The sequence below is a fragment of the Rhamphochromis sp. 'chilingali' genome, assembly GCF_963969265.1.
Source record: "Rhamphochromis sp. 'chilingali' genome assembly, chromosome: 11".
Taxonomy (NCBI): Eukaryota; Metazoa; Chordata; class Actinopteri; order Cichliformes; family Cichlidae; genus Rhamphochromis; species Rhamphochromis sp. 'chilingali'.
In genome coordinates this window covers 22,096,081-22,122,616 of record NC_137938.1, presented here as the reverse complement: position 1 = coordinate 22,122,616, position 26,536 = coordinate 22,096,081, and the positions used below count along the sequence as shown (strand labels likewise).

The window sequence follows — 26,536 nt, the reverse complement described above, 5'->3', positions numbered from 1 at the left end:
TAGCCTTACTCAAGCCTAAGCCATACAAATTAAAAACACTTAACATGTTTGTACAATGCTAACTGACTCATTCCTTGAAAGGAACCCAGCAGACTGAACTGACTCAGTGAACACAGCTACACTATTACCGCACTGTACTAGTCATGGTAGGCAGGCAAAGCCAAATGCCTCCAGGCTTTTCCGCAGCTGGTAGTTTTCAATAACAGCTCTCTGAATAATTTTCAAACATTAATAATTTTCTGGGTGATCATGTCCGAAGTGTAATCCAACCATACTCTTTATTACCTGTAAGTCTACAGTGTATTTCTTGGTTCTTGGCGCTAACATCCAAAAACAGGGGCTGCTGCAGGCAATCATATTACATAGTACATAGTATATGCAATCATATACATATCTGCAGAGGCATTTAAATATTTATGTCTTTATTTAAGTAATTTGCCATTTTAGAGACCAGTCCTTTTTCAGAACTGTAGAGTAAATATTAAAATATTCACCGCGCCATACCCAAAAGATCAGCTAACATCAGCAACATATATCAATTTTTCATAATAAACAACAGCTCCATTAAAAAAAATAATGAGTCCTTAAAGTAGTTATTATCACAGTATTATTATACAAAATACTGAACCGCCCGTTTTATTTGCTGACAATAGAGTTTAATGCCCTCTGGTGGACAAAAGAAACAACCCAACCCTATTTCTAAATGACCCAAAAGACAGGCCAGAGCGCTTCTAAGACCAAGTCAACAGTGATCGCCCAGCTCGCAGTACATGCTGACGCTGGTATACATGTGCCAAGCCAAAGTTTGCTGATCATAGGCTCAATAAGAAAGCTTCTGGTCATTCGTTTTCATGTGTAAGGTGAAAAATGCTGCCTAGTGGGACATTAGGCAGCGTTTTTGAGGTGGTAGGTGAGGCAGCTGCTGAGACAACAACCCAGCTGGACGGACGAGATGCAAACTAAAATATTAATTATCCGGTTTGAGCAGGTGACATATAGTCGATCATTTTGAGTGGGGATAAATGAACTCAGAGGTCCTATCACTAATCTTAGTATTTTAAAGCATTTTATGGGTGTAGGTTGCAGTGGGATTTTTTTCTTCTTTTGCTTATGACCCATATAGCACCTCCAGGCTGTGTAATTAGTGTGACCTGCTCGTGTCAAAATGTTGTCAGCGTCCTTTTTTTGTATCCCTGCTTGCTAAATAATGATCCCACCCCCAACCGTGAGGACACGTAGGGAGGGGTTGAATGGATAAAATAGACAACTGTAAACACAGAGGCATCTTTCCACAATCGCACACTCCACCCTCACAACACGAAAGCACCTTGTGTACCTGCGTGGAGTCGGAGCTGGCGCTGGCTTTAATCCTGGTGCTGAGCTCGTCCTGTGTGATCTGGCTGTGGTTGTGCCTGCTGTAGAGCAGGCGGAGAGGCACCGTGTCCTCCTTCCCGACAAACCTACCCGCATCACGAAGAGCCTTCAAGCTCGACAAGGCGTCTCCTGCACAGAGAGAGAGACAGAGAGAAAGGGGACAACACCGACTTCATTACGCGCCCCGTTCCTCCGCGCGGAGATCAGCAGTGATAGAAACGCGCGGATCACAAACAGTTATGATTAAAATGTCGATGGTTTTCATTTCCTTTTCACACAGTGGAACAGCTGTGGGTTGCGTGCATGTTTTTAAATTCAGGAAGCATGAAGCAGACGAGGCGTTGATTAACAAATAAACACAGGCCCTTTGATAGTGATTTAACGCTTTGGCTGCGCAATAACAATTCATGCATCATCCAAAATAGCATCAGTTACCATCTCCGGCGTTAGGGCTGCTCTGGTGACCGACGTGCATCAATTCACAGACGCACAAAAGGGAAATCCACCATCGCGGGCGCATCATCAGCACCATCTCCTCCGTCTCTCTCTCTTTCTGTGTGGCTGGAAATTATAAACAATGCGGTATTCCAGGAGAGGACTCTCGGGGTCCTGCCTTCGCTAAGGGAGCTTCAAGCCGGGGCTGGTCGTCTGGTTAGTGCAGTGTCGCTGATGGGGGGCCATCGGGGGTGCTTAGGAGTCTGAACGCCGAGCGCGTTTGAGCGCACCGAAACCCCGCGGATCAGCAGCGCGGAGAATGCTGGAGGCGAGAGAGAGAGAGAAACAGAGAGGGCGGGAGGATGGGAGGGAGATCTAGGGACACCTCCTTAAAACACATGAGTGTTCGGTGGCTCACTGCAGAGACGCCTAATGCATAAATATGAGCGGAGGTTGGATGAGGAGAAAATGTGGGCTCGGCCTTCCGCCGACTGGACCTATCTGGGACGACATAAAAGCTCCTCCATGTTAAATCGCTGCAGAAGCGCCATTCCTGCCCAGTCTTGCCTGTTGTTATCATAATGACTCACTCCATCATCTGCCAGGCCTCCAAAAAAGGCATCCTCCACCCCAACCCAGGAAAAAAAACAAGACAATTAGATAAAATTGTGCAATTTAGAGTATATGACCATTTTGTCTCTCTAGTCAAATGATATTTTCTTATTTGTTGATGTTGCTTCTTCATCTTCCTTCAGAGATGAGTTGATCGGGTAAATTTGGAGATCCCATAGTCGGTTAATGTACAGTGCTCATTCAAAACAACCTATAAATATTTACCTACACTTGATAACTCCACTGCATGAGCCAGGATCAGTGACAAACCCATCACACCACAGCGGCCTTTTAGTGTGCGTGGTTTATCCTCTCACTTACATACCTGTAGATTACTGCCAAAGATACACTTGTTTCCATTTGCTTAGTCGAATCTATGAAAAATATCAAAGGTAATAGTTTGACAGGAATAAAATTATATTTTTGCACCAACAACATGACTGCCAAAAGGCTATTGGCTGTCTTGGTAATATAGTAACAAGTAGATATAAAAGTACCAGGCCTAAAAAATAAAAACCCAGAAAGCTAAATCTACAACAAGTGAACAGTATCTGAAACCCATGTTCTTAAGAAATAGAAAGAAATAATTCAAAGACCTGACAGATGGATCTGTACCTATAGTTGATCTACTGTTATCTGAAGCCTCATTAGAAATGGCCTCAGTGGAAGGGTGGCTGTCAGTCAAGAAGCCATTCTCAAGGAAGGAAAACAGGTGAAAAAGGCTGAGGCATGACAAATTACACAAGACCTGGACTGAAAATCAGTGGTAACAGATGTTGTGTAGTCATTAATTCAAAGTCAAAATTTCTGGCTGTTCAGAAGAGGTCAGGAGAAAAGTACGACAGTGAGTGCCTACAGCCATCTGTGAAACACGGTGGAGGCTCAGTCATGGTGTGGGGCCGAATTTCAGAGTGTGGTTTGGGGGATTTTATCATATTTGATGAATCTTTGAAAACAGAAAAGTACCATCACATTTTGATCCACCATGCAGTACCATCTGGAAAGCATCTGATTGACAACAGCTTATTTTTTAGCATGACAATTATCCCAAACATGGCACCAGTCCAGTAAAAGCAGAAAAAGTCCTAATTTTTAAATTTAGTAAACAGCAGCAAGAAATATTCAATATGTGCTCAGTAGGGCCTTACACACTTGAAAAATCAAAATTTTTACTGCCCTCTAATGGACAAACTATACATTTGTGAAACTCTTTAAATTTCCTTATGTATAATATATGCTGTATTCCATTATTAGCCAATATTTATACAGGTATGCATGTAAGCCATATTAGTCAGAAATGATGGTTTGTTAAGTATGATGATAAAACAGTGCTAACAGGATGCAACCAGCATGAAAGATGGCCATGTCAGGATTCAGCAGTCGCCAGTATCACTGTGCTTGTACCTCAGAACACATCGATGCTCATTTTCTTAATGCCAGTGGCGCAGAGTCCCATTTGACCCAGCACATCCATTTGAGAGTGGTGAGGGAGAACAAGGGCACTATGCTAATGCACTAAATGCAGGGAAAAGGAAGACACTGAGCTAATGCATCAGGAGGAGAGGGAGAAAGAAAGAAAAAAAAAAAAAAAAAAAAAAAGCATGGCGGGGTCATAAAAAGTGCACTTAGGAAGAATTTTTAAAATGTCACACATAACGCCAAATACCATGCAGACAACCTGCAGGTCATTCACATTACAACACACAGAAAGAGACGCTCACAGTACAACAGGCATTTATTTGAATTACACATCCACATCCTTGTGTCTGAAAGGATTAAAGATAATTGTCATGACTGAAGCTGCCTTTTATCCATAAGATGCTCTTTAAATTCTACAGTCAGCATTCATGGAAAGAAAATCATTTAAAATAAAAATTCTTGCACCAATTTTTCATAGGTTTTTTTTCCCAAAATGGCAATAAAACAAAACATAGCTGCTCTGACATTACCGTACCCCATCAGTGTCAAAATACTGAAATGTATTCACAATATTCTTTCACAGAAAACGACCATTTCAAGAGAGTTGCTCACTTCCTTTATTAAACACATGCCCGTTCACAGGAGAAGCAGGAGAGCCACACAACCACGCACTGTCTTCAAGTCAAGTTAGATGTAGACTGAGCAAAAAGGGACTTGGAGCTAACGTTAAGCTGGCACTACATTTCATGTACTCAGCAGATTACTCTGGTCAAAGAAATGGTTTGACTGATTTCATGTACTTTTTACAGGTTCAAGTATGTAAAATACTGACTTGCAGTTGCTGTCCCTTTTAAAAAGGGACTCTTTTGTGTTTTCCCTTATTTAGTTTGTTTTAGGACGGCCAAAGCTTCATATAAAGATGTCACTGTATATGAACATAATGTCAATGAGCAAAAAGTTTAGGCTTCAGACTGTTTTCCCCATTCTTAGCTCCATATGATTTCATAGAGAGAGGCTCTATGGGGGAGGGGGGGATTAGGGCTATATGGTTAGAAATAACAATAACAATATTACTAGGGCCACTCTAAGTTTTACAATATATACTACTCTGTAAACAAAATGTTAAAAATCACCATCATCTGATTGAAGGAGGAGAGCTGATGCATTTCTTATCAAACACAAAAGCCAGGACCTTCTATTAACATCTTAAATCTAACAGCTTGTGTAGTCCAGGACACAGGAATTCAAGCTAATCCCTTTAGCTTGTCTATTTGTAGTCCTCAAAGCCGTGAAACTCCACATCCATGTCATCACTGGACTGGAAAAGCTTCCAGAGCTTCAATAAAGAGTTATCAGAAACATCGCCAGGCTCTACATGTTCGACGTTTGTGTCCAATTTTCGTCTTTTGTGCTTGTAAACTTTTATCCTCCTCTGAATTTTCTGGACTGGAGAGCAGCTTTCTGTAGGAAGGCATCCTTTTTTCTTTCCAGAGTCATTTTTTCCAGTCACTTTCTTATCAGACTCTTGTTCATTTTCAAAAAAACTGAGGCTTTTTGAGGCCAAATTATTCTGTATGTTCATATTATCAACGCGCAAAGTTGAGCTGTTTATGTCCTCATGAGGCATCTGGTCCAGCAGGTCATCCTGGCAATCTCTGGTGGGCAAAGAGGGAAGAAATTCACCTCTTGATGGGGCTTCTTCTGACTCGAACTGAGGACTTTGAGGCTGATTAGATTTTTGGGTGCGGGCAGTGTGTGAATTCTGTCTGCACACCCGTTTACGTTCAAGCAACTTGTGCCTGGATCTGTCTGAGTAAGTGTAGCAGCTCCTCTGGTCGCCCTCTCTGTCAATCAATTCAGCAGAGGCAGGCACGGACGCGATTTTTATATCCTGTCTGGAATTTAATTCTTCGTTCACATCAACTGTCCATGGCTCCTCTTGTTGAACAGTCTCTGAAGGATCTCCCTCGTACCTTAGTTCAGGTTTTCTACATGGTCCAGGAGCAATCAGAACACAGGAAACACTGCACTTTGGTCTAATGGGAATCAAAGAAAAAACAAAACAAACCCTTTAATTAGCTACGTGGGATAAAAATATTAAGGAAAAACATTTTACAAGAGATTTAAATGGGGTTTTGTTTTTTGACAAATTTTGCTAAAACCCTCCCCCCCCAAAAAATTACCTTTTGAGTTTAGCTCCTTTAACGTGCATGAAGTTGTGGTTCAAGGTTGAAATCAATCTGTCCACCAGCAAGTACTCATCACTCTTAGAGAAAGCCCTGTGACTCTCACTCTGCAGATGCTGAACAAAAAAGACACAGTTAAAGAATGGAGAATTACCGCAGTCCATCCAAGGCCAGTGAGGCTCTACGGCACAAACACCTACATACAAAAAGAGGCATTTGAAGCTCCTGCCACATAACTGCTCACAGTGAATAAAAGCAATTTACTGAGCAACCCATTAGAGCAAAGCAGCCAAAAAGCAGTTTTTCCATGATTGTGTTAAACACCAGAGAACACTGATGAGGGACTTGAAACAGATATACGAACATACAGGTTTGGTTAGTTTCCTTCTCAGTTAAATACTTTATTTGACACAATTTATCATTAATACATTTCTATCCATGTCTGCAAGCAATACTGTGCTTAACTGGAGTGAAAGTGGTTCATTCTGGACCAGATAATCTGTATTAATGTAATCAAAGTAACAGATCTAAAGTTGTAAATCTGCTTTTTTCCATATACACTACATCTATCACCCAAAACAAAAACTTAATAATGTTTTCAAGTTTATCAGTTAGTTTCATATTATGTTACATGATGTTAGGAAATGCCAACAAAGAAATGTACCACACATCTGCTAGCTAAGCAAATAAAGAGCCTTCTATCAGATAATTACTGCAGCAATTAAAACATTTAACCTTAACTAATGTTCTGGTAACCTCTTAAAACAGCTAAAGTCAGAAGACACAGCCCATCAAAGTGGAGAAGATATTACTCCGTTTCAGAAGGTCAAATTATTCAAGAAGCTTATTGTCATGTACACTGCAAAACACAAATGGTTACACAGAAAAATGAAATTCTTACTTTGCAGTTCTCACAATAAGTAAAACAGTGCTTTGTAGCACATGTGTGGGTGTAATCAGAATTACACCCACACATTAGCCTGCGTGGGTGTAATCAGAATTACACCCACACATTAGCCTGCATGAAGCTAAGCAAACAACTAAGGAGGATGCTGAAACTACTGAAACTGGGTGAATAACTGTCTGACAAAGTGGTCACCAAAAAAATAAATAAATCTTGAATAATCCTGAGATCACTTAAAGATTTGGTGAAATCAAATCATTAAAAAAAGATTTTAAAAAAAAAAATCTGTATTTTATAATGTAAGTAAGAGCATTTGCACACAGAGTGCAAAGAGAACGCAAGGGATTGAGACTAAACAGCTGTGTAGCTTTAAAACAACCATTTATCATTGAGGTCATCCTGAAAAGCTCTACAGTTTGCAAAAGGAGCATAAATATTAAAGCAATTTAAAAAAAAAAATCTTATTAAAAAAAAAAAAAAAAAAAAAAAAAAAAAAAAAGTCTTATAACCAGATTTATCCTGTTCCAGACAAATGACTTTAAAAGATCCTAGTAAAAGTAATGATAATTAGAAAAACAAAACAAAAACGTTTTTCTCTTGATTCGAGATATTGGATGAGCTTATCAAAGGATTGCACATTGTCATGAAAGTTAAAGGCAGTCCATCAAAATATTAAGAGTGTGACTTTGACTAATAAGTGTAATTAAAGAAGGATAATACGCTGTGGGTCCTGTTAGGGCTGTGCGATATGACCAATATCTCATATCCCGATATAAGAATTCTATCGTCCCGATAACAATATAAACCACAAAAATGTAACATTTTTGTAAATTCTGTGAATCTCGGGCAGCTTGACTTGAGGGAAGTGTTTCGACCTAACTCCTGTATATATGTGCCATATAAGAAATATGGCACATGTCGCAGGTCTAACACACATGCGCAAACAATCATTCGTACTCACATTCACATCTATGGGCAATTTAGAGTTACCAGTTAACCTATCCCCACAAAGGCCATGTCCACACTAATTTGTTTTTGTTTGATAATGCATCTTTTTCTCTCCGTTTTGGCCATCCGTCTACACTAAAATGGCATTTTTGGTCAAGGAAAACGAAGCGTTTTGAAAACGCTCTCCAAAGCAGATACATTTGAAAACGCTGTTTTTGCGTCGCAGTGTGGACAGCGAACCTGGAGCCTTTTCGAAAATTATGACACATTTTAGTCAGGAATCAGGAGTACCCGGAGAGAACCCACACAAACACGGGGAGAACATGCAAACTCCACACAGAAAGACCCCGGCCTGATGGTGGAATTGAATCAGGACCGTCTTGGTGTGAGGCAACAGTGCTAACCACCTTGTTTAGCATTTAAAACGGATTTTGCCATTTTTCAGTCAAAGATTCTCCATTTTGTTTCCAAAAACAGGTTTAAGTGAAAATTCGTGGATGTTAACCAAACCGAAATCATACCCCCTCATACCAGATCATTCACCAGGGATTATTTATCTCTTAGCATCTGCACAAAGACTTTCAAAATAAGTGCTTGTGTGGAAGTTCTCACATTTAGAAATAGCAGGATTGTAAAAACAGTTTGTGTGCACTGTGCCGTGTGACAGTTTTACAAACTTACCATCGTAAGCTGGTTGTATTTGATCATACAGCACTCGCAGTAGCCGCCTCGTTTCTTTTCTCTGTTCTTCTTTCGTCCTTGAGCTCTCTCCTCACTGACTGAGGCTTTCACACCTCTGTTTCAGAGTAGCCCAGAGGATTAGCAAATAAAGCAAATGAAAAAAAAAAGTTTAGTATTTTGATAAACTCTTCAGGAGTTCATTTAAGACCTCTTGAGCAGCTCCAGCAGTACCATTTACAATTGCATGGTTCAGAACTTTTCAGACCCACAGCTATGATCAGAGATAGCCTTACACCTATCATGGGCATGGTTGTCATGGTATTTTCAGGCTTTTAAGGATTTCCTTGATAATTTTCAGGGTCAAATGATTACAATACCAGACTTGCCAGGACATTCATGCCCATGATGACCTGATATTAGTTTTTGATCAAGTTACATAAGACACATGGGGAAACTGTGACTGCACTCCATAGCATATTTAAAATGTTTAAGCAGCACTCAGCACTTTAACCCCACCAGTATAAAATTGGTGGGGTTAAAGTGGCGAGAGATTTTTTTAAAAAGGAAGGGGACATACCTTTGTTCCCGCTGTTTGTTTGCAGGAGGATCCTTCTCCTCAGGACAGAACGGACTACAGGGAGCAGTGGTTTTCAGGTTGAACTCAGGCATGTTTGACATTGTGAGGTAGATTGGACGGTAGTGCCTGACAAAAGAGAAGGAAACCATTTTAAAAATCACAGGAACAATTTCATGACAGCAGGTGGATGCTGGATTCTTCTGACTGACTTCTTACCTACTTGAATCCTCAACCTTGATGAAAGGTTTACCAATCCGCCCGCCTGGAATACAAAACATAGATCGTTTATTAGCAAAGCAAGAAGAAGAATACCAGCCTGAAGAGGTCAACTAAAATATACCAGCAAAGCTCAGTAATTTGTCTGGGTGGGGTCTACCTTTGCATTTCTCTAGGCCTTGCTTTGCTGCAGAATCAGCTTTGTCCTGTTAGAAACGACAGAAAAAAGTGAACACTTCCAATGTTAAACAAATAACTTAATATAAAGTTGGACTATTTTTCCTAGTATACACTGGAAATTCTCAACTTACACATAATTTGGTCGCAGTGGCTGCAGGAACTGAGCTTTTGATGATCTTTTTTTTCTTATGAACATATGCCATTAAATCTGGAATTGGCACAAATAAATTTAGAAAAGTCACAGATGTCAAAGCAGAATGAACTTAATTTCATACAAAGAAGAAAAATTACTTCAACTAAAACAGATACCACACACACAAAAAACATACCATCTACATATAGGATTTTCACACCCCACTCCAGGGCATTTGACAGGATCTTGTTTACTTGAATCCTTTCCTAAAAACAAACAAGTGTGTATTAGCAGAGCAATTAAGAGCCCTCAGTAAGTATCATTCATGCTGACAAAACAAACCTGCTCTTTCACTACTCTCTCCACCAGAAACTTCCCTCGGCTTGTAACAAACTGCAAAACAACAACAGATAATGCAAAAGTATATCAATAACTAGAAAAATGATCTACAGGTTCAGAGAAGAAGTGAGATCAATCCCGGTAAAACAGACACATCATGGTGAATTCACCGTGTCGGTTTGTCCTTGAGATCTGCTCTTGATGTCGCCATGGCTGCCAGGCCGGTGTGGGTTTGAGCAAGGATACGGCGAACTCGGTCCAGAGTCTGGGCTAGGAACAGGAGAGTCCTGTCTGAGGCAGTTCACATATTTAGCCTCCCGCTTGTTAGATACCAGATACTTGATGTCCTTACTGAAGAACTTCTCCACAGTCTGAGCGAAAAGATAAAGAATATAAAATGTTTTGAGAAAAACTCAAGAATAATTATTTGTCTATTCGATTCACAGAGTAAACATGTCCCAGAGCCTTTAAAAGAAAAATATTACTGAATGTCTGGTCATGTTTGTAACCTTACTAGCATTTTCTAGTCATACTACTTCTGAGTGAAATGTATTCAGTTTTGACTTATTTCTCCAGTAAGTACTGGAGTATTTGGTTGGACCTCAGGCTTTAATTTTTCATTACATTAATTCAACAAACTCCTGCAAACAGGTCAATACTGACATGAAGGCATCACACAGTTGCTTCAGATTTATCAGCGTCACATCCGTGATGAAAAACCTTTTCCCATCATGTCAAAAAGGTGGTTTATTGGATTGAGATTTTGGTGACTGTGGAGCACATTTGAGTACAGTGAACTCACTGTCATGTTCAAGAAATCAAATGTAGATGATCTGAGCTTTGTGACTAGCCATGTTACCCTGCTGAAAGCAGAAGATGGGTACAATGTGGACATAAAGAGATGGACATGGTCAGCAAGAAGACTGGTCCCAACGTGAGCCAAGAAAATACCCCTATCCTTACACCACCAACAACAACCTAACCACTGACACAAGGCAGGATGGGGCAATTCTTTCTTGTTGTTGTTTTTTTTCTAAATGAGCTTACCATCCAAATGTTAGAACATAAATCAAGACTCATCAGACCAGGCTTCTTTTTCCAGTCTACTGTCATCCAATTTAAGTAATGCTGTGTGAATTGTAGCTTTAATTGTAGGCATGTGATGCTCTTTTTTTGTGACAGGGGCGTCACCCAGTGTGGTCTTTTGTTTCCATAGCCCATCTGTTTCAAGGTTTGATGTGATGTACATTGTTTGTTTGTGGCTATTTGAGTTACTGTTACTGATAGCAGCTTGGAGCAGTCTGGCCACTCTCCTCTGACATGAAGAAAACATTTTTGCCCAGAGACCTGCTGCTCACTGGATATTTTCTGCTTGTGTGGGAAAATCCCGTTAGATCAGCAGTTTCTGAAATACTCAGACCAGCCTGTCTGATTAGATTTGCATGAACAAATAGGTGTACCCAACAGAGTGGCTGGTGTGTATACGCAGCTTCATAGTTCATATGTTAAGCTAGTACAAAAGCAGTGTGACAAAATGCAAGTTTGAGCCAGTGAATGTAACCAAATAATGTCTCACCCCTCCAAGCTGTTTGATGTCACTCTCCAAAGTTTCTGCAACTCTGTTTGATGGTAGGTCCAGGTAAAACACTTTTCCAGCAAAAGGCTTGACTTGTGTGGGAACTGATGTACGTTTCGCCTGACTCAGCTTCACCTTGTCACTAGTATGTCCACCTTTTCCTGAATAACATTATAGCACAAGAGAAAGACTTAAATGTTAAACCATTTCACAAGTGATTTTTATCAGACAAGTGAGTTTTACAGCGAGTTTCCCAGACACTGATTAAACATAAACAAAAAGAGAGATTGGATTAGGATCTCCAATGACAAACTTGACGCTTAAAGCACGTTTTATATCAAGTTTATCCTTACTTGAATTAGCAGCTAAGTAAACAAACGAACCTATATCAACTGTTTTAACATTCAAGTCAATCTGGTTCAAAAGAGCTTATTTTTAAGAAAAGTAACAATCAAATAACTTCGCAAAAGATCCATTAGCGTTACATTCGTACGTTACGGTGTTAGCTGTTCGCTAGTTTGGTTAAATCTACGTTTTAAATTTTAAATGCAAAACACGGAAATAAACGCTACAGGTACCTTGCCAGCTGGGTCCCGGAAGCCTCTGACTGCGTTTTGTCTTCATTTTATTCTCGTTCATCGAGAAAAGGCTGCTTTTCTTCTCCCCTCGTCTTGAGTTAACATACTCCACAAAGGCCTCGTCAGTCCTCTGTGTGTAAACAAAAGAAAACGCATATTTGAAAAATTGGACGTAAAATGCAAGGAAACAACTATCTATTACACAGTAATGCGTAAACAAAATGTAACATTAACGTTAGCTGAAGCACAGTGCTCGCTGTCCCCATGTTAATCAATTTTAATGGTCTTAAATGTAAACTTAACGTACGTTCACAGCCTCCCTCCACAGCGGACACACAGCTTCGCCGATTAGCCTCTTTGCTCACATTTTTATGCAAGTAAATGTCGAAAAACGTCCCTAAACTTCTGTCGGCAGATTTGTTTCTCACAGGATATCCACGGTTATACGGTTTTACAGCTCCTCATCCAGAAATAATAAACTTTAACAATACCATTTGCTTAACGTCCCTTTCCCGCTTTAAATCCGGTGTCGGAGACGGTGTATGTTGCCATGTTTGACGCTTTCCAACTTCGTAACCATTTCCACATTAAAAGGCGCTATGTTATTGAGTTAGTTTTTAAATTGAACAAATGTAATATTATTTATCTGAAAACTTGTCTTTTATGAACGTTACAGCCGTCCAATTATCGATAGTTTCAAAAACAGAGGTGTTGATGTGAAACGGAATGCTCTCCAAACCTGGCAACGCAAAAAAATACGTAAACATATTCTTGATGCTTGGATGTGGCGTTTCCCCACTATTATCAAACTAAAGTAAATTATACGAAGACAATTATATCAGTACATTGTATCATTTACAATAACTTTAATGTAGTATACATGCACGTTTAGTGTCATTTTATCTGACGTTACAAAAATAAATACAATTATTAAAGTCAAGGAATGTGCTCAGCTGGAAATTAAATTATGTCATCACGCTCTGTTTGCGTCAGGAACTACCCAGGTGCAATTTCACACGTGTTTATGCTTTCAAAGACTTTAGGACAGCAGGAACTGGCGTAGTAGGAGGATAGTTTAAACCCGGAGAGGAATGTTCGTGTTCACGAAAGACGTCGCTGATTCTGACTGACTTTAGTAGGTAGGTAAGGAGTTAACTGTGCTAGTTAGCTTGCTAAAGTTAGCCAGAGACCTGTCATGTAATTTTTTTAGGGATCGTAGCCTTGTCATGATTTATTGTGTGAATATTAAATAGGAGCCGTATTAAAAGCAATCAAATGTTTGTCTGTTTGTTTGTTTTCTATGAAGACAGGATGAATAATGAAAGTCCTGCTCCTCCTGCCACCGGCGCCATTACTCCCCTCCAACAGATGGTGGCGTCCTGCTCCGGTGCCATCCTTACGTCGCTGTTTGGTGAGGCACCTACACTTCAGCTTATTACATTACAATAAGCATGCCTTTGTTTATTAACTAACACTCAGCTGGTGGTTTGTGAGGTACAACTTGTTATTGTGTTATAAAATTATTTTTGATCAATCGGAGGTTTGGAGAAGTTTCCTGAACTGCTGCTTTGATTGTTTGTTCTCTGATTAAATGAAAATTGTGACAAACATCCTGAACACAGGCAATCATGTTGAGTTGCTTTTTTTTTTTTTTTTTTACAGTTACACCTCTGGATGTTGTGAAGATCAGGCTACAAGCACAGAAAAATCCCTTTCCCAAAGGTGAAATGAATTTACACTGTGTTGACTGACTGTATTTGTGTTTTAAATTATGTTACATATACCAGACCGTGATACTGTGCATGCAAAAACAAGCATTATTAAAGTAATAATAAAGATCAACTTATTTCCATAGCAGACTTTTTGGAGATATTACAGAGGTAGAAACCATGTGAGGCCCTTAAAAAAGGGTCATTTGTCCCTGTGTTTTAGCATTTGATCTGTCTTTATGTTTATTGTGGCTCCATTATATACTAAACCAGGAGAGTCAAACTAATTTTAGTTAAGGGGCAGTATAAATTGTCACTTTATAAACTTTATAACCTATATGAATCAGGAGTGGGATTAGGAAGCAGCTAGAAGAGAGCCTGAGAGGTGGAGGCAGGACAGTCAGAATACATGTGTGTGAATGGAAGGGAGACGGTGTAACAGTGAAGGAGGATGAGTTTAATACCTGCAATGAAACATCCAAAGCTCCAAAACTGCTTTTATATTTTCATACATTTTCATACCCTTGTTGTACTGCTAGCTTCACATTACCACACTAGAAACAGCAGTGAATTTTACTCAATAATTGGTTTAGCCAGTAACAACTTCACCGAAATGTTCGCATTTTGCTGACCTGAACATCCAGCCGGCCTGCGTTTGATGTCACTGTATTAAATGTTGATGTTAATATTTTTCAGGCAAATGCTTTGTCTACTGCAATGGACTTATGGACCACATATGTATATGTGAAAATGGGAATTCCAAGGCCTGGTACAAAGCTCCAGGTCACTTTAGTGGCACGCTGGTAAAAGTTTACATCCACATTACAGTTTACCTCTATAATTACCTTCTGCCATGTTTTTTAGTATCGTTTGTGTGTCGTTCTGTCTGTAAACACGGTAGCCTTGCTTCATTAAGCCTTGCTTCTTAAGCCTTGCTTCATTAAGCCTTGCTTCATTAAGCCTTGCTTTGTTAATTGACCTTGGTCAAGGTCAACTTAACGATTTAATGGTCGAAAATTGACAAAAAGCCTTATAACGTAGAATCTGTGACAAGTGTGGTGTGTAGTGGGAACATATAATATAAATATTATATTATTTTTATAAAGATTTTAAATGTAATGTCACATTTGTCCTTTGACCTCTACTCAAGGTCAGCAGATTGAGAAGAAGGCTTTATAGAGCTATTTACCACTATGTTTCCTACTGCCTTTGTTTGGGAGCTTTGGGGATGGAGATTTTACATATCAGGTTACTTTGGACCTATGAACTTTTCCTCAAGATCAAATAAGGTCTAATCTTCATAAAATATCATTTATCTGTAAAACTGTGCTTTAAATTCTGCTGCTTTTGTTTTTATTGGCAAAATGAAGAAATTGTACATGTTCTAAATATCACATTATAGATTTCATCTAAATATTATGGCACATTTGACCTCCGACCTGACTTTTACATTTCACATCTGTCTTTCTTTCAAGTTGACTCCAAAAGGCATTATGTCTTTAAAGAAAGTATTATCAGAGAATGAGCTGTCCAGTTAGTTAGAAATATACTGCAGTGTAATAGATAATAAGCTGAAGTTATTTACAAATCAGTATCCATTACCTGCTCTTTCAGAATGGATGCATAATCAAATTATACATCTGTGGAGTTTACTGCACTACAAACTTCTTAAAGTAAAATTTAAAAAGAAACAGAAAACAAAATTAATATATACAAAATCCAATAATGTTCCCTTAAAAGTAAATGCTGTGCAGAGAGTGAGCTTCTTGTTCTGTATAATGTTTTAAAGTTAGCAGTCTGACAAGTTAAACTTAGCTTTAGTGGCTGATAGAACTGTTCCTGCTTGTATTAAGTAGAGGTGTTGTAGTACAAAACCTCTGAGTGCCACAGAGCACATCATCCTTCACTGACTCCTAACTCTGAATCTCTGCAGGATGCATTTGTCAACATAGTACGGCGTGAGGGAATCAGGTCATTATGGAGCGGTCTGCCTCCAACACTGTGAGTGTAAAGTCTATTTTTTTCTATTTCCTGATTGGGCGCCTGAGTTATTGAGCTGTGGTGGGTCAGTGGTGATTACAGCACAGTGTTTTCCTTTGATGTGGTATTTATTCATAGTGAGCCACCTCAGAGTTTCTTCAATGATCGTAACCAAATATTTAATTATGTTACGCATCATTAAACAGAACTTTCTTCACAGTTTTTAAATTTAGATGCATTTTTGTGGCTGTCTTTTACCTGCTTAGAAAATTTTATAAGTAAGGCATGATTTATGTACCTTCTGTTATGTGCTTTCTGTTATGTGCCTTCTCCAGTGTGATGGCAGTCCCAGCGACAGTGATCTACTTCACATGTTACGACCAGCTCTGTGCAGCACTGAGGGTCAGGATGGGAGAATATGCTCAGATGGCTCCTCTCCTTGCAGGAGCTACTGCTAGAGGTGAGCTGACTGCTGTCCTACTGCTACTGAAATATGCCATATAATGCCTAATAACAGACATCAGCATTTTAACAATGTTGGGGGTCTCAAGGCCAGCCACCCTTACCTTCTGCACCATGGCCTTGGCTTCCTGATTTTATCCAACAAGCTAGATTTTATTTAGAAAATGTTAGTGTTATTTTTAGTCTAACTTACAGGCCTGTAAGTGATTATTAAAGTAGAAAAAAGAGGCTCAATCATTAAAAGTGCCACAGCAGCATGTTACTTTCACTAACAAATCACTTCATGAACTGCTTTGTCTTCCTCCTCTGTGTGAAAGTGGGTTCGGTGACGGTGATCAGTCCTCTGGAGTTGATCCGCACTAAACTGCAGTCTCAGAAGCAGTCGTACAGGGAGCTGACCCAGTGCATCCGCTCAGCAGTGGCCAAAGAGGGCTGGCTGTCTCTGTGGAGGGGTTTGGGGCCCACGCTTCTCCGAGACGTTCCCTTCTCAGCCATGTACTGGTACAACTACGAGATGGGCAAGAGCTGGCTGTGTGGCTTGTCTAACATCACAGAACCCACGCTGACCATCACCTTTGTATCCGGAGCTGTTTCAGGATCTGTAAGTTAATTTTTCGTCTAAAACTCCACAGAATTCAACTTCCAGCCTGCAGATAAACATATTTGATAGCAAAAAAGCAGAAGTAAACTACAGCGTATCATTTCTTATTTCATTTTTGTCATTTCTTTCAGATTGCATCTATTGTAACTTTGCCTTTTGATGTCGTCAAAACAAGAAAACAGGTGGAGCTTGGAGAGCTGCAAGCAAAGAACTGTAAATCTGCTTAATTTCTTTTAAATTAAAGCTTCTGAAGATTGTAAATGTACATCTGCAGCTACTTGGGGAGGTTATGTTGATGCTATATGTTCATATTTGTGTTGGCATGGTAAATAACCCAAGTCTGCAGAGTTAAATAAAAGCAACAATGCGCTTTAAAACATTTTACTTCTCATCAAAAAGGCTTCCTCATTCTGTTAAGAGGCCACAACACTTTCAAGTGACAGTCGACAAGCATCTCAAGTCAAGCCCTGTGGAGCACTTAAACCTTCTCAGTGCTGATAAGCAACACAAATAAGTGCCTCAAGTGTGTGCTTCCTCCTCTGTGGATGATGGTGATGGCTGCTCCAGCTGTTTGTAGACGCCCCCTTCTCTCCTGTTTCAGACCCCACTCCTCTTTTCAAAGCCTTGCCCTTTAAAGACTGCTGAGTGAGGAACAGGCCCTCCTGCATGTGCTCCTTAAAAACACCATTAAGCCAGTGTGCACCACTCGGTGTAAACATCAAACGGTCTCAATGAAGACGGGTGGCAGAATATCCACTCACAGTGTAGGATAAGATTGTCCTAAACAATTCTAACTCAGAGGAGTTTAGAGAGTGTAACAGCTTCAGATGAACATAGCGATGAAGATATTTCTCAGCTCATCTGTAAGGATGTGATGGAATATGTGAGGCAAAGCTGCTGCCTTTTATTGTTAAACCCACATCTCTTGTGCTCTGTTTTTGGTTGGATGATGCTGTTTGTTGCTAATTGGTGCTCTTGTGTTTGCAGTGCCAGGTCAGGCCTCCTCCACCTTCTATGTGATGTGCAGGATTGTGGCAGAAAACGGGTTTAGAGGGCTGTTTGCTGGTAAGTACTTCACTGACCCTTGACTCAGTGAGTGGCGAGTCTGAGGTAGTCATAAACACTCGCTGTAAAAACAACCTCCACCCTCTTTCAAATCTAAAGCGTTACATTTCAGGACATGATGAAAGTTTTTCACTTCTTGCCAACCTTTACATTTGGTAAATACAACCTCAGATTAACAGCATATTACATACATACCATATTACTGTTTAGTAACTTGTAGAAACACCTTTAGCTGCTGTAACATGAAGTAATAATTTCCTGTATGACTTTAAATACATTTTGGCCCACTCTTCTTTACAATGCTGTTTCCATTAAATGAGCTTTACGAACATTTGCACGAACGCGCACAGCTCTGTTCAGGTCGCCACCACATTCCAGTCAGTTTGCGGTCTGGACTTTGACTTCATTTTCTTTTTCAGCCATTTCGTTGTAGATTTGCTGCTGTTCTTAGGTTCAGTCGTCGTGTTGCATGACCCTATTTCAGCTAAGAACATTGTGGTATACACAGGATTTCATGGTTGATTTAATGATTGCAGGTGCTCAGGTTCTGTGGCTGCAAAACCAGCCCTCATCATGACCGCCTCACCACTGTGCTCGACAGTCACTATGGCTTCGTTCACACTGCAGGTCTTAATGCTCAATTCCGATTTTTTGATCAAATCTGATTTTTTTTGTCTGCTCGTTCACACTACAAATAAAATGCGACAGCAAACGCGCTCTAGTGTGAACGCTCAAAGCGGCTCTGTTAGCAGAGCTGCTCTGTGCAGCGTTATGGCATAATAATTTTAAGGGAGAATAAAAAGTCGACACACATATCTCATTCCAGACGGAGGACTCTACCACTACACTTCTCCAGTCCATTCACAGAGTCGTTGCATGGTAAGACATGGATAGGAAGTGGGCGGAGCCTTTTACCGTCATTTTATTACGACGCAAAGTACAAACACCTGTGGACACACAATCCAACACCCCCACTTGTACACAGGTTGGGGAAAACAATCCTCCGAAAAAAACATCTTACATTCCAAACACAAATACAGAGAATTTGTCTAACTTAGACTTTGAAACTGGTTTCGTCATCATATCTGCTACCATTGACTCAGTTGGACAGTAATCAATGAGCACTTTCCTTTCATGTACAGCTGACCTTATAAAATGATATTTCACATCAATGTGTTTACATCTTTGTCTGTTCACTGGATTTTTTGACAAAGCGATTGTTCCCTGATTGTCCTCCAATATCATAGGTATTTCATACTCAAACTCATCAAGATCTTGAATCAAATAAGTCAAATACATACATTCCTGAATTGTTGCTGCTAATGCCATGTATTCGGCTTCACAAGTTGATAGTGCTGTAGTTATCTGCTTTTTGGTTTTCCATGATATCAAAGGACCATTTTCATTTAGGCTTACACAATAACCTGTCATACTGCGTCTATCAGAAACATCGGATGCCCAATCTGCATCACTGTATGCTTGTAGACCTAGTTTTCCACTTGAACATTTCCTAAAACACAGTTCTTTTCCTCGACTACCTTTTAGATACCTCAGAACATGTTTCACTGCTGTCCAATCATCAACAGTTGGCGCATTGAAATGTTGTGACAGTTTGCTGACAACATAGCTTAAATCAGGTCGCGTACAATAGCTCAGATAAATAAGACATCCTACCGCTTCACGATATCTCCTCACATCTGGTAATGTCTCGAATTTATCAGAATGAGTCCATTTCTGTTCACAAGGTGTTAACCTTGGCTTACAGTTTTGCATGTTAAATCTCTTTAAAATGTTCTCAATATATAGTTTCTGTGACATTTTGACACATTCTTTTTCTTGAAGAAAATCTATTCCTAGAAAATGGTTAAGTTTCCCCAGATCTTTCATTTGGAATTTAGAAGAGAGCATTTCTTTCACGCCTGAAAGCACATTTTCATTGTTAGCTGCAATGAGTAAATCATCCACCCACACTATGATGATTACTTTTCACTTTCAGTTTCTTTTGAATACACACATTGATCAGCAATATTTTGTCTAAATCCACAACTGCTTAAATAGTCATGTAAGGTTTGGTTCCAGTTACGACCCGATTGCTTCAGCCCATAAAGTGATTTCTTTAGTCTGTACACCAGTTTATTAGTCTCACTTGATTCTGTCTCAAAACCTTCTGGTTGTTGTATATATATTTCTTCATTTATTGGTGCGTGTAGATAGGCGGTTTTTACATCCATCTGGTGAACCAACATATCATCCTGAACCACTTTCTGCATCAAAACTCTCACACTCGATAAGTTAGCAGTCGGTGAAAAAGTCTCCTCATAATCAACTCCTTTTTTTTGACTAAAACCTTTAGCCACAAATCGAGCTTTATATCTGTCTGATCCGTCTGAGTTCTTTTTAACGGCATAAACCCATTTACCCCCCACTGCTTTCTTACCCTCTGGTAAAGTGGTTAAAGTAAATGTGTCATTCTCCTTAAGGGATTGGATTTCTTCATTCATCGCTCTTTCCCATTCTTTTGACTCACTTGACACAATAGCTTCGCTAAATGATGTGGGTATTTCACACAACAATCTGTAGCAATAATCAACACTGGTTTGCATCTGTTCATTTTCACACTCTTTCACATCCGTGATATAATCACTCAAATAATCAGGTCTCTTTCTGATTCTGGATGGATAACGTGTAGCTCCAGCATCTACTTTATCATCAGTTTTAACCTCGGACTCAGTTTGACTGCTTTCACTACCATCTGGAATATCCTCATCCTTCGTCTGTTTGGGTTCACCATCTTTTCTGGATTCATAAACCTCATCTTCATACATCTGATCACTCTGTGTTTGTTGATCCATTGTCGCGGGATTTAGTATTTTTATCAATCTGTGCTTTTCAACTTTCCCGGTTTTTGGGAAATAGATCAAATATGCTGGACTATTTTTGTCATATCCCAAGAAAACACCTTTGTCGCATCTTGGATCCAGCTTTCCCCTATTTTGTTTATAAGCATAGCACAATGATCCGAATTTTTTCATTCTAGAAAGATCAGGTCTTTTTCCAGTTAACATCTTATACGCTGTCTGACCTGTGCGTTTGTTAAAACATCGGTTCCGAATCACTCCCGCGGTTTGTACTGCATATGGCCATAAAGACTTTGGCAATTCGCTCTCAACTAACATGCATCTCGCCATGTCAAAAAGTGTACGCCAGTTCCTCTCTGCTGTTCCGTTTTGATGAGGCGAATATGGCGCCGAAGTTTCCTGCCTAATGCCGTGTCTACTTAATAAATCTCTGAACTGTCTGCTTGTAAATTCAGTTCCATTATCAGAACGAATGCACTTGATTTTCCCATATGACGCCACCTCTGCAATAAATCTTTCAGTTGCTTGAGTTGTATCACTTTTGTGTTTCAGATTATATACAAATGTTGCACCTGAATAATCATCAACAAACGACAAAATATACTTAAACCCTTCTTTAGAGTTTGGCGTAATCGGACCAGCTAAATCCGTATGTACCAACTCTAATGCTGCCCTGGCCTTTTCATCTGGTTCTCGGTTCCTAGTTTGAGTAAACTTCCCTTGTATACAGGCTTCACATTGCATATTTTTGTTGATTTTACCCTTAATTTCCATTCCATCAACGACATTTTGCAGATTTTGAACATCCTCATAATTACAGTGTCCTAGAATTTCATGCCACGTTTGCATATCAAAACATCCATTACATTTCTCTTCAAACTCTTGCACAGTGTTTATAAAGAACAGTCTCTCGTGTTCATATATAGGGAATTTTGTTCCATCAACATGTTTAAGAAAACTGTCCCCGTGTTTGAAAACCACAGTGGCTCCGTTACTAGTAGCTGCTTTTACTGACAAAATGTCCTGTGGAAACGATGGAATGTAGAGTGCTTGTTTCAATGTTACCTTGTGACTGCGTCCTTTACTGTCAATCATACTTATCTCAGCATCTCCTCGCCGCTTTGCAGCTCCTCTGCTCCGCCTTCCATCAGCCAACTCTACACAATGAGCCTCGGGTCGAAATGTGTCATCAAAAGTCTTAAAACTCTCGATCTTCGTAAAGATATGTGACGTCGCTCCCGTATCCACCAGTAGCTGGTTATTCAGCATCTCTTGGCCGCCGTCCGGGACCCTCTGGGGTTCGGAGCCCGTCTTGAACGCGTAGTCCTTCTCCACAACCCCTCTCGCTTCATCCCGTCTTAGCTTCCTTCTACAGGTCGCATCTTTGTGTGTACTACTCCGGCAAAAACTGCACCATACTCTGGATCGGCACGTTCTTGCAGTGTGTCCCTTTAGTCCACATTTAAAACACACAATCTCATTATTCTTTGATCTTCGGTCATCTGCTCGCCATGAAGTAGAATCCTGGTCTAATTGCACTTTTGTCCTCATTACGTTGTCATCAGTTACAGCCGCACGCATTCTCTCGGTTTCTTCATAACTTCTGAGTTTTACTTTAAACTCTGAAAATGTGATTTTTGCTTCGCTCTGTGTAACGTGCACAATCAGGGGTTTAAATGTCTCTGGTAGACCTTTCATTATCATTGCGATCAGAAGTCCATCAGTTAATGACTCACCCGCATTTTTTAACGCTGTGATAATTGCTTCTGCTCGGATAATATAGTCCGTCACACTTTCATTCTTTTCATTTGTGAGAGAAGTAAGTTCAGTGTACAGACTTATGATCCTTGGCTTGCCCACTCCTGCATAATGACCTCTCAAAATTTTTAGGGCTTTCCGTCCGTCATCAACTGCATCTCTCATAACTAACGATAAACTTTTGTCATCCAGAAATTGTATCAACTCTGCATATGCTTCTGCATTTTTGTCATCATCTTCACCATCGGCTTCTTCATCACCCTCAGCCTTTAAGATAACATCTTTCAAACCTTGTAGTCTGAGATGACCAAGGAACTTCGTTTCCCATATCTCATATTTCCTTTCATCTCCATCAAACTGCAAACGGGAATATCGACTGCCCGACTCTGCCGTGCGTCTGCTCATGATGCACAAAAACGCTTACTCACTCAATCGTGCCAAACTTTTAACACCTGCCGGTAACTTGCGGTTTCAGGAAACGCTGCCCTTCCTTTGGCAGTTACAGGATCTCTTTACTGCTGCTCTGGGCCCATAACCTGTTAGCAGAGCTGCTCTGTGCAGCGTTATGGCATAATAATTTTAAGGGAGAATAAAAAGTCGACACACATATCTCATTCCAGACGGAGGACTCTACCACTACACTTCTCCAGTCCATTCACAGAGTTGTTGCATGGTAAGACATGGATAGGAAGTGGGCGGAGCCTTTTACCGTCATTTTATTACGACGCAAAGTACAAACACCTGTGGACACACAATCCAACAGGCCCGCATGCGCAAAAGAAGACGTCACACACAACGCGCTCTGTTTAGACCCAGAGCAAACAATATTGTTTGACTGATGGCCTTAATATAAAGATTTGTTTCGGACTTTACGTTTCCCAGTTTTTGCTTTAAGTTATTTTGTTATTTACATAATAATGTAAATAACCTAATAATGATCCTTATTGCTGTTTTAGAGGAGCGGTGCTTCAAAGGATAGTTGCAGATTTCTGTCAGAATCTGCAGATTATACAGTACAAATAAAATGTTCACGTTTCTCCAACGTTGTCTTCCCAACAGTTTCACGGGATGTCCAGGAAGCGTTCACGATGTCTTCTCCGGAGCTGATAATTGGCGTCTGTCTTGTGTCAGTGACGGAAAGACGGATTTAATGCGACATGACCATCAAACAGCAGTCAATTTCTAAGACATCGGATATGTATCGGATTCAGTACCACATACAAAAGTGACCCAGATCGGATTTGAAAATATCGGATTTGTGCCGTTCACACTGTCATACCATGATCGGATATGAGTCGCATAGGGTCAGAAAAATCGGATTTGATGCACTTTCGCCTGCAGTGTGAACGTAGCCTATGACACAGTTGTGCTGACATGCTGTTTGTGATTTTTGGCCAGATGTGGGATTATGCGTTATAGCCAAACATGTCCAGTTTGGTCTCGTCTGTCTTGCGGTTTTTTCAGATGTATGCAAGTCATGCTGCCTCCTCTCTCTTTTTAGAGAGAAGCAGCTTTTTCGTTGACACTGTGCGAACACACGTGAATACTTGACACCAACTGGTCTTTTAGAGGTGCTCACACTTACTGATCAGCTGAAAAACTTCATTTGATTAGTAGCACTTGGCTGCTACTTACAGCTTCCATAGAAATTAGGAGTTTAAGTGTGTGCTTACTTTTTCACACGCTGCTTCTGTGCTTTGGCTTAAATACATACATATATGTCCTCTCTTATAGTTCGTCTTAAGGTTGTATTTACCTTTATTTTAAGACTTGCTAAGGGCCCGATTGTTTTCATGTCCTGATACATGAAACCTTATTACTGAAAGAGTGCATACATTCTGTTTAGACTGTATATAAACTCTTCTCATACCTGTGGTTTCTCTATCAGGTTTTCTCCCCAGGGTGATAAAAGTGGCTCCAGCCTGTGCCATCATGATCAGCAGTTATGAGTTTGGAAAGGCCTTTTTCCGAAAACACAACAAAGAGAGGACACATGGACCACTGCAGACCAACCCCTGACAGATTTCCCTTGGAAGAACGACGCACACCACAACAGCTACTGCTAGACCGCACCTGAGGGTTGTACTGTCAAACCACTTAGATTTAACTTGAGGTTATTGAGCAAAGTCAGGGGTTGGAATGATGTTAAATTATACTTTAACAATAATTAAGACGTGTATATATAAGGTGAACAAGTAACCTCAGGGCTTTAGGACTCCTTGTCTGTTTGTATATAGAGTTTTCACTGTCCGCACAACGAGCTCCATGAGATCAAGGAAAGGATGGTATTTTTTTAGATAAATTTATTGGGGCCTGAGCAGTTAATGCATTGAGGTGAATCCATATTCTCCTTTCATAGTGCAAGTCAACCAAGAAGTTGCACAGTGTTACTTCTAAAGTTATCTGGATGAGCCAGATGCTTCATTTTGCAGTGCAGATCTTTAGCATGATAAAGTTAATGTTGCCAAATTTAAAACATTAGCACAAATGGGGTTAAAAAAAAACCCCCAAAAAACAACTGTCTGTCTTCCTGCATTGTAAAATATTAAAGATGATCAGAATCGATATGAATTTATTCATATTAATTTTTACATTGTTTTTGTTGAATGCAGTAGATTCTGTGTGAAGTTGGAAAGAAATATTTTTCATCTACACCTTGTTCATTTCAGGCGTGTTTAGGAGCTAGTATATCAAAGAAAGACTTTTTATTAGTAATATATTTTCCATGTATCTCACTGAGATCATGTGCTCTGTGCCTGAACTCCTTAAATTGGAGACACAAGATCTCTATTTCACTCCTCTGTGTTGTGAGAATCCCTAAAACGTCTCCTTGCTTTTGCACAGTAGAGTGCCACTACAGCGTGAGTGTAAATAAAATAGCATTATTCAGATTGTACTATATGAAAATGTGTCATTTTCTATACCCGATTACCTTTTCCTCACACCTGTTGCTGTTGACAAGAAACTCAAATGTCACCATCAAGTTGTCAGTGTTTCAGTGTAGTTTATTCAAATAAAGAATAACAAGGTAAATCCAGTAAAACATCTGCTGTATGTCTGTGCAAACGACCGCTGGAACGAGGTGAAGGCAAAAAGTAATGAGTTTAGTGTTGAGGTACACGGCTTAGTTACCAACAATACAAATTGTATTCATACTGAATCGCAACACAGACTTTAAACAATGATCTATCCACGGTAACCAGCCATTACAGTGAAATACTGCATTTTAATAATTAAAGGGAATAAAGCTCAACTTTAAAATAAAACCCAGAAATTTGGGGTGGTTATTACTCATAGTGATCCTTACCTGAGAACAAAACCACGTGATACACAACAGTGGCAACATAAGGCTGATGAAAAACTGAAGAAAAACACCAAACAACAAAGACTGCCTCATCCCAAACACCGATGACGTACTGAGACAAAACAGGCACATTAACCATCACAAATAGAAGAAAAGGGTGATTTATGGCACCACCAACAGAACCAAAAATATGAATACATCCCATTATCAACAGAAAATAATTCAGTGACACTCTGGTTTGTAGTCTTTCATTTTTCCCTCTCAGACCTCTGACCTACAGTCAGCATTTTCAGTATGGTATAATCTCTAGAGCCTAAGAGAGGCGCAGCCTTTTCACTGCCCCCTCTGGGCTGTAAAGTGACATAATTCAGACTAATACTTCCTAAAATAGAAATCAACAATGCTCCACAGATAAAAACAAACAAAACTAAACACTGAACATATACTGATGAAGTTCCATTTGAAGATCCTCTGTCATTTCATCGGTGTGGAACATTATTAAGACGTCATTCAGACTGATGGAGCTGGATCATGCTACACCAGATCCTCAAGTTCCACATACATAACATAAACCTCTACAAACAATTTCCAAAACGGAGAAGGTTCCTGGATTATCTGGCCCTGGCCAAAAGGCGTTTTTA

General features: G+C 39.9%; 3 protein-coding genes across 8 annotated transcripts in view; 1 reads left to right on the top strand and 2 right to left on the bottom strand.

Annotated features, from left to right (window-relative positions):
* The window catches only part of adam22 (ADAM metallopeptidase domain 22), a 70,637-nt gene extending 68,447 nt beyond the window's left edge, over positions 1-2,190 (bottom strand). The window contains exons 1-2 of one of the 2 annotated variants that reach the window (XM_080896234.1): positions 1,810-2,190; positions 1,337-1,503 (exon numbers count right to left, since the gene is read on the bottom strand). In XM_080896234.1, coding sequence (XP_080752360.1) covers positions 1,337-1,503; positions 1,810-1,906 — 264 coding nt within the window. In that variant the 5' untranslated portion in view covers positions 1,907-2,190. The remainder of the gene's footprint in view (positions 1-1,336; positions 1,504-1,809) is intronic. The other variant, XM_080896235.1, reaches the window with a different exon arrangement.
* A 1,948-nt stretch (positions 2,191-4,138) lies between these two features.
* On the bottom strand, positions 4,139-12,807 carry dbf4 (DBF4-CDC7 kinase regulatory subunit). Of its 2 annotated transcripts, none has more exons than XM_080897449.1 (13): positions 12,650-12,807; positions 12,159-12,288; positions 11,581-11,741; positions 10,175-10,375; positions 10,008-10,058; positions 9,862-9,931; positions 9,664-9,740; positions 9,513-9,558; positions 9,353-9,398; positions 9,137-9,262; positions 8,560-8,674; positions 6,024-6,142; positions 4,139-5,876 (listed from the first exon to the last, which is right to left on the bottom strand). In XM_080897449.1, exons 1-13 carry the CDS (start codon positions 12,650-12,652, stop codon positions 5,108-5,110), a joined length of 1,914 nt encoding a protein of 637 aa, XP_080753575.1. In that variant the 5' UTR covers positions 12,653-12,807; the 3' UTR covers positions 4,139-5,107. The 2 variants fall into 2 exon arrangements, with proteins under 2 accessions (XP_080753575.1, XP_080753576.1); XM_080897450.1 differs by having other exon boundaries at positions 12,466-12,725.
* Positions 12,808-13,113: 306 nt separating this feature from the next.
* slc25a40 (solute carrier family 25 member 40) lies at positions 13,114-26,518 on the top strand. Of its 4 annotated transcripts, none has more exons than XM_080897455.1 (10): positions 13,114-13,301; positions 13,469-13,569; positions 13,821-13,880; positions 14,564-14,670; positions 15,801-15,868; positions 16,183-16,307; positions 16,627-16,910; positions 17,042-17,123; positions 17,898-17,975; positions 24,480-26,518. In XM_080897455.1, exons 2-10 carry the CDS (start codon positions 13,470-13,472, stop codon positions 24,608-24,610), a joined length of 1,035 nt encoding a protein of 344 aa, XP_080753581.1. In that variant the 5' UTR covers positions 13,114-13,301; position 13,469; the 3' UTR covers positions 24,611-26,518. The 4 variants fall into 4 exon arrangements, with proteins under 4 accessions (XP_080753581.1, XP_080753579.1, XP_080753580.1 ...); XM_080897453.1 differs by having other exon boundaries at positions 13,465-13,569; XM_080897454.1 differs by having other exon boundaries at positions 13,114-13,297; positions 24,480-26,517.
* The last annotated feature ends 18 nt before the right edge of the window (positions 26,519-26,536 follow it).